The sequence below is a fragment of the Rutidosis leptorrhynchoides genome, chromosome 11, assembly GCF_046630445.1.
Source record: "Rutidosis leptorrhynchoides isolate AG116_Rl617_1_P2 chromosome 11, CSIRO_AGI_Rlap_v1, whole genome shotgun sequence".
Lineage (NCBI taxonomy): Eukaryota > Viridiplantae > Streptophyta > Magnoliopsida > Asterales > Asteraceae > Rutidosis > Rutidosis leptorrhynchoides.
Genome location: NC_092343.1, coordinates 408,196,881 through 408,212,646, shown reverse-complemented (window position 1 = coordinate 408,212,646; position 15,766 = coordinate 408,196,881). Strand labels below are relative to the sequence as shown.

General features: G+C 35.6%; 1 protein-coding gene across 2 annotated transcripts; it reads right to left on the bottom strand.

Annotated features, from left to right (window-relative positions):
* Positions 1-3,387: 3,387 nt before the first annotated feature.
* On the bottom strand, positions 3,388-15,209 carry LOC139877289 (endoribonuclease Dicer homolog 1). 2 transcript variants are annotated; one of them, XM_071864695.1, is made up of 20 exons: positions 13,810-15,209; positions 13,609-13,722; positions 12,995-13,205; positions 12,505-12,899; positions 11,282-11,504; positions 10,470-10,642; positions 10,256-10,378; positions 9,794-9,954; positions 9,470-9,703; positions 9,213-9,366; positions 8,702-8,884; positions 8,227-8,388; positions 8,041-8,136; positions 7,302-7,924; positions 7,117-7,217; positions 6,829-7,019; positions 5,539-6,432; positions 5,277-5,441; positions 4,320-4,699; positions 3,388-3,931 (listed from the first exon to the last, which is right to left on the bottom strand). In XM_071864695.1, exons 1-20 carry the CDS (start codon positions 14,617-14,619, stop codon positions 3,754-3,756), a joined length of 5,571 nt encoding a protein of 1,856 aa, XP_071720796.1. In that variant the 5' UTR covers positions 14,620-15,209; the 3' UTR covers positions 3,388-3,753. The 2 variants fall into 2 exon arrangements, with proteins under 2 accessions (XP_071720796.1, XP_071720798.1); XM_071864697.1 differs by having other exon boundaries at positions 3,395-3,931; positions 12,995-13,164; positions 13,810-13,941.
* Positions 15,210-15,766: the final 557 nt, after the last annotated feature.

The following is a 15,766-nucleotide window of genomic DNA, read 5'->3' as shown; positions in this document are numbered from 1 at the left end:
GACATCGAACAAAGTCCGTCAAATATTCTTTCTTGTGTTGTTTTGCAATAAAATAGATATTAATGGGACTTATGTGTAATAAAATCTAAATATCATTCTCATATAAAAAAAAAGTAAAATATCGAGTAGATATGAATCATCATAATGGCACAAAATAAGTAAATATCGTATTATTATTTATAATCTAATGAAGCTATTATCATGACTCATAACAAAAAGTGTTAATAAATCTAATACACATGTATTATTATAGTACATATAAGAATGATCATAACAAAATAATAATTTAGTATATATATATATATATATATATATATATATATATATATATATATATATATATATATATATATATATATATATATATATATATATAGGGAGAGGATCCAGTGAGAACTTTTTTAGTGTGAGAATTCTAGGAACTCCAAAAAACACCTAAATACACTTAAATTCGAGCAAAAAAAGAGGAATTCGAGCAAAAATACAAAACACAGACGAACAAAAATTTCATAGTCGAGCAAAAAATAAAAAAATAAAAAAAATTTCGAAAAAAAATGTAGAACCATTTTTTGCTCGAATATCAAAACTTTTGTTCGACTACCTATATGTTCTACATTTTTGCGTTCGAATTTCAAAAATGTAGAACACATTTTTTGTTCGAATATCAAATTTTTGTTCGTCCTTTTTTTTGTTCGACTTTCTCTATTTATGCTCGACTATCAGGTTTTTTGCTCGTCCGTGTCCTATTTTCTGCTCGAATATGGAGTTTTTTGCTCGAATTTCCCATTTTTGCTCGAATTTCAGTGTATTTTTGAGTTCTCAGGGTTCTCACACAAAAAAGTTCTCATTTGATCCCTCAACTATATATATATATATATATATATATATATATATATATATATATATATATATATATATATATATATATATATATACATACATACATACATACATACATACATACATACATACATACATACATACATATGAAAATATGCATACACATAGGTTAATTAGTCTATCTAAACTTATATGTGTTTACGTTCACAACCCGTATTTATTGATATTTTATCCTAAGAATTCTTTTAACAATAAGGTAAGCATAAGTTAAATAATAATTATGATGTCACATGTTTAATGAATTCTTAACTTATGTACTCTTTAATTAATTTACTATCATAAACTTATATGTTATTTGTCCTAAATTATTATATAGTAAAGTTAACATAAGTAATAAATTTATTAGTTTGTCACATGACTTCTAAATTTTTAAGTCTTCTACATCTTTTTGTAAACTCTAGAACTTTCATCATTGATTTAATACATTACTAGACTCATAAAAGGAGACCTTTGGATTACTAACTCATTAACTTGCAAAATTAACTTTCATTGATGTCCTAAATAATGATCTCTTAATACATGACATTTTCACAACTACTCGAATCACAATTACAAGAAAATAATACGTGAGTTTTTAAGTTATCATACCATATTTCTCTAGCCTACAAAAATACTACTCATTTTACTCTCCAAATTTCTATGTGTTTGATGCTTTTCTGAAAAACAACAAGCAAGGTTCTATTAACATTCAAGTATTAAGGTAAAAACTTCTATCTTTTGTTATGAACTTTAAGAGTATATTAACATTTTGTAGATTTAAAATTGTAACAAACTACATAAAAATCATGTAAATCTTGTGCCAACATTTCATACTTTTTGTGGTTAAATGAGAACAAATTAATTGTGTTTTTAATTAAACTTATAATTTTGTAATAATAAGAATAATCACATAAAAATTATATTATAATATTATAAATATAAATAAAGAAGAACATTACATACTCCCTTCTTAAATGTGTTTTGTGATCACACTTGTGTATTTGTTAGATACGGTTCGATGATCGTATCCGTTTGGTGATTCATTCGTCTTTGGAGTTTCGTTATTCGAATAAGGTACGGATATTTTAGATAGTTCTAGGATCACTTCGGTAAGTCTTTTCTCTCAAAACATTGTTTCGAATTGTGTATAAAAATTATTGGTATGACATGCTTATTTGAAAATTCGTTATAGTTGTTAGTATATATATATTGTGTTCGATAAATTCTTTTCTCTCAAAAACTTATTTGAATCATCTACAAGTATTATTGTATGACATACTTGTTTAAAAAGTTATTTGGTTATTAGTCATTGGAATGTGTTATGATTTTCCTCATTTATGACGTGCTAACGATTTTGGATGTTTGTTAATTGAGGAAAACATAATATGTTAGTCTTTGAAGTTTATGTCAAACCGTGTCTCGAAAACCCACCAAAATTATCCCTGAAACTGTCACAAAAACAGCCCGTAAGTGTCGCATAAACAATCTGAAAATGTCCCAAAACAGCCCGGTAAAGAACGTGTGTGTGTGACGAGTGGTAGGGTGATTCGTGTCGAGTGTCCCTAATTCCACATGACTTTTGAAATAAGTCTATTTTACCAATTTGAACTTTGCTTTTGAAATGAGTATTTTTGAAATTAAGCTTTTGTTAAAATTGGTCTTTGTATGTCATACTATACTCCGTTCTTTGTTATATCCGCTCACCGGACTTTGGCTCAGTCGTATTCCGTTTTTCTTTCTTATACGACAGGTACTCAAGGGGAGTTGGGATCAAGGGAAGTGTGTAGAGTTGAAGTGGACTTAGCACATTTACCTTAGAGATCATTGTTCCAAGATTTAGTACTTTATATATACGTTATTAACACTTTATGTAAATATTGGTTAATTTAGACCTTGACTATGGTTTGACTTTAATTAAGGTTAACGCCCTTTTGTCTCTTAGTTCCTTATTATATCATTTATTAAGCTTTGTAAGTTAGGGGCGTTACAGATATGTACATTTTTATATAAAGAATGTAACATTCATGGAGATGATATGTATAAAAAAGGTAATATGTAAAGCTTTTGCTATAAAATAGAATCTAGAAAATAGAGTCCGATAGAACGGGCGTTACAAATTTGAACTGTTCCAAGAAAATTTGTTATGGTATGTTGTAGGATCTCCAAATAGCATTAGAGACAAAATTCTAAATCACTTAAACAAGCAGCTGTTGGAGCCATTTAATGGGTCTGGTCGTGTTACAATATACACACGGTGCTCGAAGGGGTCTATGTGATTGAGGTTGCTAACTCTTACTAAAAGACAAGCATGTTAGTATTCTTTGGAATATGGTTCAAGAGCATGCAAGTACATCGATCATATAATAATCCGCCCAACCGTTGAAATCAGTATGATACACAAATATCGTTAAATATTATCCTTTTGGTGTAGTTGTTGCGAAGGAGAATAGTCGACCAATGGTGTGGTAATTCTAATATTTTGGGATGTTTAATTTGTTAATTTAATATCAATAAAATCATTCAAGCTTGTTCTACTTGATTAGAGTTTGTGTATAAAAGCTTGAGAAAAAGCATATTGGCTGAATAGAATGTCTGTCCTACATAAAGACCTAAGGGAACCACATCCGTGTACTCTGGTTGCAGTCTGAGTGATTAAGGACTCAAAACTGCAATGCAAAATATATGTATCATCACCAAACTTGGTAAACATGATGATATTGCAAGTTCAGCATAACAAAATTCCCCTTAAAATGTACGCATATAATGTATGCATGTCTGCTCAGGATTACACTCAATATGAAAAGATTGTCTAAAATCGTAAACAATTAATGGCATCGGTTCCAAAAGGATAGAAATAATGTTGAAACGGATGAATCATGCATACCACCTATTTAGAAGTTCCAACAGCAAAACTGCAGCCGAATCTTTAGCTTTCTTTACACTTGGCATAGGTTCTCCAACACATTCGTCAGTCCAACCTTTATCAGATGTGTTTACTCTTACAGCAAAAATAAACCGTTTTGCGTGTGCGGGTCCACCTTCACTAACGCACCTACAAACACCATAATTTATTAATTCATGGATAACGCATTCCATGATAATACAGCAAATTTGCAAAACTCCGAATTACTCGGCGAGTACTCGGGCAGTACTCAGTTTTTTCAACTTGGGAGTACCTGGTCAAATTTGGTCAAACCGGTCAAACTTGGTCAAACCTCGGTTAAAACTCGGCCAAAACTTGGTTTTGCTCAGAAAATTGGTCAAACTTGGTCAAACCTGGTCAAACCTAGGTCAAACCCCTTGGTCAAAACTCAGCCAAAACTTGGGATTACTCAGAAAATTGGTCAAAACTCAGTAAAGGTCAAACTTAGTCAACATTTGAGTACTCCCCAAGCAGCGAGTTGTGCAAAGTTGAGTTTAAGTTAGGTAGGTTTACTTACCGATACAATGGCATAGGCCAATTTCTGCGCAAACAAATGTCGTTCAAGGTCTGCCGGGTGAATGTTTGGCTGCCATTCTTTTTCGGCCCCTCCTCGTTTTCCTTTTCCTTCTCTTTCTCCTTGGCTTCAGTTTCTACAACTTTGAGAGCAGCAAGAGCATTGCGAGCAGCCAACTTTTGTGCCATTTTCTTTTGTGGATTTTGAGCAACACCGATCTCGACCCCATCAATGAAAACTTGAACCGTAGCCAAGTTCCCACTTCTTGTCGCCTTGTACTCCAATCCTTCAGCCTGTTGCTGGCAACGTTCTTGTAGCTCTCGCACTGGATGCATTGGTAGCGTTTCTGGTGTCACCATTGGTTGCAACAGTGGTTGGAAAACCTGGATGCAACACAAGAGTTAGATTAAAAAATCAAAGTCAAAATTACATTGGTGGTCCCTAAACTTTGTCATAATTGCACGTATGAGACTCAACTTTTTAGGCAACTTTTTGACATGAATGCCCGGAATGAAAATGCCCTCGCGTGCAACTCACGTGTGTCTACTAATCGGGATACTACTAACGCCCGTTAGATCGAGAGACCAACCGGGTAACATGTGCAAACGTCCAGGGCATCCACGTCAAAAAAACAAGAGTTTAGTCCCATACGCGCAATTTTGGAGAAAATTTAGGGACCAACGGCGTAATTTTGTCTAAAAAATCTCTTTTAATATGACTAAATATATAACAAAGGGAAATATTAATTTGCATTCTTAATTTTGCTTGAGAACCAGGGGATAAATCTCAGCCCTTGAATCAATATAATCAATGGCTAAGATTAAAAACGTGGGACAATCATGTGTGCTTGGCTAGGATTAAAAATGCGGGACAATCACATGTGATTGTAAGATCTCAAGCAAAATTATGGATTCAAATGAATATTTCACATATAACATAATATATAAATAAGAAACTAACCGTCCATACAACCGATGTGTCCCGCCCACTATCTAAAAAGATAGCACCAGCAATAGATTCAATAATGTCACCAAGGACTTTTGGAGCTTTGCAATCTCCAAGACCAAACGAGTTGAACCCGGGCTTCGACAGTTCCTTTTCAACCTCCTTCACAAAATCACGTATCTGCTCAAATCATATCCACGAGAATTTTCAAGTTAATAGTCAGGTCATGGAGAAAAATCATAACAATACTGAAGATAAATGATCTACTACTACACACCTGTTTTTCAAGAGCACTTGAACCATGTCTGAGGTGCACGTGAAGATTATGTTTAACAGCAACACGTGCAAAATTTTCATTGTTAACAGCAGCAGCTCGCAAATCGGTTAACCGTCCAGGCGGAAGATCTGTATACATAAAAAACAAATGCTTTGTAATAAGATGATCCAACACCGCATCACCAACAAACTCTAACCGTTGGTAACAAGAAACGCCAGATGACGGTCTCGAAGCATGAGTAATCGCTTCGATCAACAAACCCTTATCCCTGAATTTAATATTCAACGCGCTTTCTAAAGAATCAAAATTAACACTCCGTAGTATACTATCGGGAACATTACTAGGCCGTGTTGTGGAATCTTGTATCTCTGTGAGATCAAAATCGACTTCAATCCCGACCCATTTCATGAAATGGTTAGCCGCTTGTTTTCCACCTTCGACGTAATAAACCCCGATTAACGCTTCGACGACATCCGCCAGTGTCTTACTGGATAAAACCCGGTAAGAACTCGAATCACCCTCGTCGAGTTCTCCATCTTCCAAATCATCAATTTCTTCCATTACAATTTCTTTATTTTCCTGATCGGATAAGAATTCGGTTTCTGTTATGTCCTCGTCGAAAACGGGTAGAACTCCTGGAGCGGCCCAACGACACGGAGCGAATCGGTCCGCTTGGATATAAGATTGAAGTCCCTTTGTAAGTGCGTACTGGTATAATACCAAGTTGCTAACCATTTGCTGCCTCATCCTGGTTAACTGCCCTTCGTGTTTTTGTGGGTATCTGAGAAACAGATAACGACTAACGACCCATTTAAGGTACGCGTCTCCAAGCAGTTCGGCTCGTTCGTAGCAAAAAGTTTCCTGGCATGAAGCGGCAGTCAAAGCTTCCAATATCTGTACACAGATTTACAACATCAATATAACCATGGTTGCAAAAATTGCAACTCGGGAAGTAATCGTACGGGAATTTTTAGGGAGTACATAGCAACTTGGGGAGTACTCAGATGTTGACCAGGTTTCACTTTGACTGGTTTTGACCGAGTTTTGACCAATTTTGACTAATTTCGAGAAATCCTGAATTTTAGCCAAGTTTTGACCAAATTTCCAAGTAATCCCATGTTTTGGCCAAGTTTGACCAACTTTGACCGATTTTTGACCAAGTTTAACCGAGTTTGACCGAGTTTGACCGAGTTTGAGTGAGTACTCACCGAGTAATTCCGAGTTCTGCAACACTGAATATAACTACCGACACATACATTACAACAAAATTTAAAGCTAGTATTATAATACCTTATATGCAGGAATGGTATATTTGATAACATTCTTAAGTTGAACAGCAAGCAGCATGCTTTCAACTCTTCGCATTATCGATGGCAATCTCTGCGCACCACGAACTAACGATCCATCAAGTGGATGCACAAAACACAGCTCTGGAGGGAGAAACACGTAATACGTCTTATCAGGTGTCTCTTCAGATTCACCTTCATCACCAAAAAAAAAAAGAAAATTAAATAAAAAATCTTAGCTGATTTATTATTTAATAAGTATTCAGAGTAACACGTGTGATTAAAAAATTACCTTCTGAGTGTTCAAACCGAGGTGACAGAAGATTTTTGCAGTATGACACCCCACGTCCTCTTATCAGGGGTTGCTGCTTATACATAAGATCTACTCCATACCTAATTTATCAAACAGAAAAAAAAAGGAATTAACAAAAAATAAGATATATTATTATTATTGCTAATGTCAGCAAGAACACATACTTTTGCTTGTAGTAGTCAGCATACGAAGTGTACTCAAGTGGACCAAGGTAACCATCTTTCCTGGGAAATGAGTTTTCGGCTGTCATTTCATAACGTATAGAATCAACATAAAACCGCTTCCCGGAATGAGCTGCGGTAACAATCTTTCCGACCAGATCCTCTGCATCAGCACACGAATCAGCCAACATCAGTTTGCCAGGTGTCATCATGTCCTTATTCCCATTAGTCTCTCGATCAGGTACTAATCCAGTTGCTTTGACAACGTCAAACTGTGCTACAGCTCCTCTAACACCATAAGTAGGGTGTGATTTTTGACCCACGGTAGTCATGCCGTGACGTAACTTTCCGTATCCGTATTCCCTGCGGTCCCCACCGAGTGTCCGTTCGTTTGTTCCAAGGTAGACGTCCGGTCGAGCTCTTTGAAGCGGGTTTTTCCATGCAGGTGTTTTTATAATATTAAATACCAAATCCCAATCGATTTCTTTCGTGGGGTCCACCTGCTTTACCCCAATTGGTACAAACAAATATGCTTTGGCTGGGTCCCACGGAGTGGTGGATGGCTCTACATCCACATCCAGTACAATGCTCATCAATCGTACATGAAAACTCTTCAATGAATCCAACTGCCATTAGAAAATTTTGAGTCAGAGACAAATAACTAAATAACTAAATAAACTAAATAACTAATGTTACTAATAACTGTAAAAAACAAATATGTAGTAATAGATAAGCAATTAACCTGATGTTTAGTAACTTGAATACAACCCCTAAAGACAAGAGATGCCTTTGTAGTCATTGTTCTGGCGATAAACAGTTCCGTCGACATCGATAAGACCTTTAGCGAAGTTTTTCGGTAAGATAATGATCATATAAGTATATTATTAGATTATTTATATATGTGAAAGGTGAAGGCGCGATAATGTACCTCTGCATCCAGTTCATTGCCCAAAAGCAGTGCAAACTCAGAAACTTGGGTCAAAAATGGATCTTTTGAAGACCCAACATCAACACATTTGACCGCATACATATATAAACGAAACAACTTAGAGTGATCAAATTCATCTTTGCAAGAGAGAATCCAATCTCCCTGTGGATATAAACAAGAGTGTAAGTAAGCACATAGCAGAGTAACACTAAATGCAACATATGGATTATTACAGGTAAATAATATAATTATTCATTGAAACATTAAGTTCTGACCAGATTGTTAGTATACGTTAGAGGAATACAATATGACAAGTGTGGACATTGGAAATTCAAACATTAAACATTAAACTATAAGTGTGGACCAAATAACTCTGCTTTAATCAAGAATTCCAATTTGCATACAAACATAGTTAATCACACTACTTTTCTACATTACACCATGAGAATCTAACAATGAAGAAAAACGAATATACCTGAAGGATCTTAGCTACACCTTCAGGATAAAATTCCCGATGTTTAGCAGTTCCTGGTAATGGATCTCCTTCATCGTTTTCATCAGCTTTTTCACCTTCTCCCCCACTTCCCTTGTCTGGCAAGAGCATGTCAGTAAATGCTCCCATTTCATGAAGCTTCTTACATGCAGCTAAACAAACAGCCTACAGTAAAAAAAAAATAACTTTATAAACTTTCTTGGGTTGATTTGAGACGAATTGCCATAACTGAAAATAGATCCAGCGTTTTGAAACCGTTAATTTACAATTGGGTCAACTCGTTTATGCTGTATCTCTAACGGGTACATGAAATAAAAAGTTGCTAAAACAGAAACAAGTCAAACAGGTCAAAATGTATCGTTAATGCAATACAACTTCCTAAATCAGTTGAAATCATTGACCCATATTCGACTCATACCAGACCAGAAACTGTTAGACCCCTTGCTACACAGATCCGCCCATTATTTCACATCTAAAAGAAAACAACACGTGCCTGTTGTGCAATGCGCATTGAACTGCAGACAGGACCCTCAAGTCTTTCGAACGGGGCATTACAAGGAAGTTGGAGTCTGCAAGAATATTCAGTTGGGCCGCCTCCAGTCTTCTCATGACGCTCCATAATGAACTCCGGACGAAGTATCGAATATCTACAAAAAAACCATCCACAAAAACCGTCAAGTTAAATCTAAAATCCCTTCGCAACTCACGTTTACAAGTATATTTAAAAAAATATATATATGTATGTATCACCTGTCACTAGGTAGTTGAGAGCAATAGAAATGAACAAGGCCGACAGCAGAATTTAAGCTTACAACAGCACCAGTTGATTCCACCTGATAAACCGTACCAAGAGTTGGCTCAATGGAAATCAGTTTTGAGGTACCCGTAAGATGACTTAGGTCGGTTCTTTCAATCGCTTCTTTTCGTAAAGTTTCTTCACTGTTTCTAGCATTTCTCAAAAACGCCTCATGTGACAAATTTCCTCTGAATAAAATAACAAGGATGTTACTATAATTTTCCAGTTTTTATCAAGTATAGATCATTAGCAATAGGTTGATGTATGATTCACATTACCTCTCAATCATCAAGATATAATCTGACCCTGGCTTTCGGGCCCGGCCTCGAGACTGGATGTATGCTAATACAGTTTTAGCAAGGTCAAACCGTATAACAACATTACACTGACGGATATCAAGCCCTTCCTCAGCAACACTAGTGGCAACTAAAAGTGTCACCTGTAAATCATCAATCATCAATCATAAATGTAAATCAGAGTGCGAAACCCCTGCCTTTAGAGGTGGCACAACAACCAGGTTGGATAATGGGTGATAACAAGTTTGGATTGGGACAGGTTGGGCCGACCCGCAGAAACTTTTTTGTTGTATTTTAAAGTGTGTGTGTGTGTGTTGCCTTTTTAGGTAAATACGTTAGGTTAACTCATTTGACACCATTACCCAAATTGACCGTTGTTATATACGCATGGGTCAAATCTGCCACCTCTAGCTCAGTTCACATGATTAACTACAATATACATACACGACCGTCTCGAAATTTGGAAATAGTATCCTGCATTTGGGAAGTCCTCATTTCTTGACTATTATTGTGCCCTATCAGACTTGCCGAATTTATAAACTTTAAAGAAGGAAGCTCTGCAAAAACCTGCAATGCTTGATTCAATCAATATCATGTTCATTTTAAGATTAAAAAAACAATAAAATAAAATAAAAAAGGCAAGTTACTAAGACAAAACCTTTGGAAGAACAAGAGCAGCTACAACTCGCTCAACAAAAATGATAGCACGAAAATCGTCATTGTGCTGATACTTTAAAAGTATCTGGATCAGGGACTGGACCTTCGGGGTCACTTTTCCTTCAGCTACAGCGGCTCCTATAACAACATCCACATGCTCTCCCCCAGAAACAGCTAAAACAAGCAAACGAAATGAAGGTCAACTTAAGTCAATGTAGACATAAACACTTGAGTCAATAATTTCCTAATGCTTCTGGATATTAACGATTAATAAAGGACGTCTACTTGTCTAACTGGGATAGAAAAAGAAAATGGAAGGTTCCATTGGCATAGAAAAAGAAAATCAAGTTTATTTCAAAAACTTTTGATCATATTAGAAGTATAGAAGCATGATAGACACGTAAATCGTCTAGCAACCATTAACGAATTCAGAACACTATAGCCTTCCAGTTATTAACAATTAATACAACACATACAAACGGTATACAAAAAGAGTGCACACATTTCAATACTTCAACATATACAATGTGGAAATAAAGTTCTGCTAATAATTATGAAATATTATATCTTGATGTGCATGTTAAAGTTAATATAACATACATCAATTAGTAATCATTATCCAATCTGGCTAAGTTGGTAAGGGACTTGTGAAGTGAAACCAATAGAAGGTTTCATTCGAATATGAAACGGTAATCAAATTTTTGAAAACATATGATCAAAATGGAAACATTGATATAGGCTCACGATTCATCTAGCAACGCTTAACCGATTCAAAACACTAAAAAAACCAATGTTTTGTTAGAATATGCTCACCTTGGACGTCAGGAAGCTCTCCTTCCTCGATCTCATCATTGCATGTTGCTTCACACCCCTTATCAACAGCATCACCCACATTAGTTTGTAAAACTGCTCCTTCAGATAACTGACAATGCAATAAAGATACAACTTTGCTCAAGTATGATTCCTGAAACTTTATATCAAGCTGGAAGTTTCCCCTTTCGTCACTTTGTAAGGCTGTCAGAAACGATTGTGCAACCTGCAGGGAAGAAGTTTCATAAGTAACGGTGATGTCGATTGTTGGACCAATCTTGACATAAAGTAATAGTTAGAGGTTTATTTTGTGAAATTATATCTCAAATGGATTTGAGGAGGTGGAACATGTGAACGGATAACAAGTGGGCTAGCCGTCATTGTTTTCAATTTTGCTTCTTCCATGACTTTTCTACTTTATTCTAGACTTGACTATCCTAGATGATTCTAGATTTGGTTATCCTAGATTATTCTAGACTAGACTTGATTAACTTAATGGATAAGGTTAATCAACTATAAATAGGGATGTAATAAGGAGATTGTAATAAGAGTTTTTCTATAATTGGAGAAGGATTTCCAATAAGTTCTTGTTCTTAAATTTTACTATTCTGTCTTCATAATCTGGTACCAAATTTCTTCAGATTTCAATGATAAAGAGCTGAAAAACCAAGAAAACTGTAGATGAGATGCCAAAAATAAGCACAGGTTGAGTAACAGATCAAATAGAACTAAAATCGGTTGAAATGGGTTGTGTGGATTGGGCCAACCCACAATAGTTCTGTTTCCAAACTTTTTAATTTCTGAACACCATACATATAGGCATAAAAAGTTGGAAACCAATCCTAAGTAGAATCAAATTCCTACTTACCTTAATCCAAGTTTATCTCAAACTATAACCTTATGATAGATAGATAGACTAATACAAAAAATTATCCGGAACACAAGAAAATAATAAAGCTCTAAAATTTTCTAGTTAATTCCACTAGGTACAAAAATTATATTACTAAAACAACAGTTTAAAAAAACTCAGTAACAATTTGAGCAAACATCAGAAGACCATTTAATAAAATAAAAACTATTTTTATTTTTAACTAATTGTTTATACTTGACCCATTTAAAAAAAACCACATTGACCCAGCACCCCACAAATGGACTGATATTGTGACATTTTAATAAGAACAGAACTCAACTAACTATGAACATACACTGGCTAGCATTTTTTGTACCTTGTAAGCACACCACTGTCCCAGTTCACCAAGTGCATAGTTAATAGCTCTCAGTTTTTGAATCAAATTGGCGGCCCCATCCCCTTCGGTTCTTTCAGACACACCATAAACTTGCCTTAACTCATCCTTAGCCCCAGCATCTCTTGCTCCCATAAATTGCCACTTGCTTTTTCTAGAACTCGATTGTGCAGCTTGCTCAACTGCAACTTCCATTTGTTTAATCTGTTCATGTAATGACCATAAACTAGCTGCTTTATCATACTCCACCACAGTTTCAATCGGCATTGGGACATGCTTTTCAAGCTCCTTACGGTCTTTAATGGTACAAACAACTGAGTCTAGTTTCGTTTCAAGATTACGGATCTTGATTGCACAATCTACTTGGCTAGAAACACCTACACAAAATTATGTGAGCAAGTAAGCATAACATATCACTAGATTAGAATCAAACAAAAGAACAGAACTTTGCTAAATGAAACAAGATTATTACCCTTTAGATTGACAGGAGATGCAGTCATTCCAAAAACTGATGGCCTTTTGTCTTTTGTTGTTGTGTGATAAAACTCTGACATCACCAAAGAGTACGGATGCTTCTTTACAGCATGATGACATTCGTCTAAAATAAGCAAATTTATTGCTTCCATTTTTATTATGCTGTGTCTGAGAATGTTTAAGAGAATTTGAGCTGTCATCACGAGAACCTACGCGCGAGATAAAATAGAACTTATGATGGTATTTTACACGGAAAGCCATTTAAATATACAAAACCCGCTCAAAAAAGGCAAGATTTTGTAGGCAGAATTATTCCTAAACTAATAACTGCAATTAGATAAGCATTGGATAACAAAAGGCTGTAACTTCAAAAAACAAAAACTTACGAGGTTACTCTTCAAACACAGCCTGCTACAGAAAGTACTTATTACATCATACACGTAGCTAGCTAACAATGTGGAACTGTATCTTTAGTAGTTTAGTTTATATGTCATTTAAGAAGGGGATGGAAGTCGATTCTATATTGCATTGCAAACATGTTTTTTCATAATCATAACCAAGCAACTAAATATGTTAGCATGTATAATATTTTCAACATCTGATGAATGTCACCTGTTTCTTTTCGAATTCACGTTGCCATCTCCTAGCATCCCAAAAGTCTTGCCCCATCTCACCACAATAGTGGCCTACTTGGAAGCCAGTCTGGTCACGAATAACTTCTGCTTGCTGCACACACAATTAAAGTAACGCAAATTTAGAAAAACAAGCTACACGTAAAAAAGCAAATCAAACATTTCTAATAACAAGTACTACCTGATAAACAAGTGGCACCTTTGGAACCAAAAACACAGCTAGCATCTTCTTCCCTTGTAAATGCAAATCATTATACACGCTTTTTATAAGGAGAACAGCAATGAGTGTCTTCCCTGCCCCCGTCTCTAAAAAAGCTATCGTATTTTTGCTTTTAGCTTGTTCAAGAACATCCAATTGATACTTACGCGCATTCTCCTTCGGCACGTTTTTCTTAAAATCCTCATTTTTAGCCTCTCCTTCTACATTTTTTTCAACAGGGGCCTTGATATGCGTACTACACCCAGCTTCCCAAGAACCTGGATGGAAAACCATATCATTCGAACCCGAACGGTTTCTCTCCCAGTAACCCTTACCTTCTTTCCAATCCATATCCCTGTATCCCCTTTTACCATTAAAGTGTTGTTCTTTTCTCCTAATCGAGCTCCTATCCCTCCCATTTTTCTCTTCATTATCAAAAGCCCTTTTCCTATTAGGTCTTTCTTTATAATGGCAATCAACATGATGCCGTTTCCCAAATCTCTCTTGCTCATTCCCATTTGACTCAATACCACCTCTCTTCTTAACACCATTACAACTATTTTGACCATTTGTCGACCCTACGAGTGGACCCACAACATTTTCCGGCATACTATCAAGAATACCGTCAAAGAAAGTAGGATCTAGACCGCCGACATCTGCCGGACCACCATTTTGAACGGCGGCAGCCGAACCTAGAGCTACGAATTCTCCGGCAGGAATTAGGTCATCGCACGAGATGTCCTCGCACGCATCTAGCCAGTAAGAAGGCTTGGTACTAGTCTCATCACCCATTCTAGATTCTCCTACAACAACTTTTTACTTTTTTTCAATTACTATAACAAACCAGCTTAGTTAACCTAACCTAACCAACCAACTGCATAGGCAAAATAAATAAAATAAAAACAACTAAATACAACGAAAATTAGAATAATTCTAACAATAACAACAGCAATTAACCATCAATTGTGTAAAATTATAACTAAATCGGATAGAAGGCTTACTAATTTGGGGGAATAAAATGCGTGTTTGCTTACTTGTGGTGTAGTTGTGTGATATATGGATATAAATGGATACAGCAGATATGATGCCCTGAAGCGTGTGAGGAATCAGTTCAATTGAGATATTTATTAGTAAATCGCATATAAGAAAATGGAATCGGAATATGCAGGATAGGCGTGGGATAGACCGTACGAAGCACGCAAAAATCGAGTGAGTGACAACCAGATCAAATCAAATCAAAATTTGTGTGATTCCAATATTCGGTCTATCTTACGCGATTCTGCTAATCCTCACCATCGCCGTCATTATTATCGTCTCATAATTTGATTGTGTTTTTTCGTTTTCAGGTTGTTTTTAGGGTTTTTCTCTACTACTAGTTTTTTCCTGTTAAAAGGGGTAAAGAATTTATTTGCTAAAGAAAAGCAGTTTGGCAGCTTGTAACACAGCTCATATGTTGAAACTTATACTCGTATGTGTTTTTAAAAGCAAGTCAGGGGCATCCATGAACATGAGTACATCCTTCTTTCTTTTTTTTGAAGTACTTGTACTTGTATATGCAAGCCAATAGGAAAATAAACTAATAGAATTAATTAAAATTATACTAGTAATTTTTTAATAGTGTTTTCATTAAGAATATTTGTAGTGGTTGTGGGTGTGGGTTGGGGGAGGGCGTGAGTTGATTTTTGTACTTTTTTGATAACCAAGATGTGTGGGTTGTTTTTGTGGAGTAGTTGTCGTGTAGGGTTTTGGTGTGAGTTAGGAGCATTGCGATGATGTGGTAAAATATGATTGTTATAAGCGATAAAAATTGAATTAAAATAATATATTAAAAATATTAACAAAAAAGCAACCAATCATTTGCTTGCCTTGCCGCTGCTTGGGGCGTGACTGTCCAAAGAACGCTCGATAAAATCAACAAGCAATGCCTTGATACGAGACA

Bases quoted from the DNA above. Each gene is read 5' to 3' on its own strand.
- LOC139877289 (XM_071864695.1), bottom strand. From the start codon at position 14,619: ATGGGTGATGAGACTAGTACCAAGCCTTCTTACTGGCTAGATGCGTGC. The intron at 13,723-13,809 runs GTAGTACTTGTT...TTGTGTGTGCAG, and splicing joins AGGTGCCACTTGTTTATCAG to CAAGCAGAAGTTATTCGTGA. The intron at 7,925-8,040 runs GTTAATTGCTTA...TTCTAATGGCAG, and splicing joins TTCAAGTTACTAAACATCAG to TTGGATTCATTGAAGAGTTT.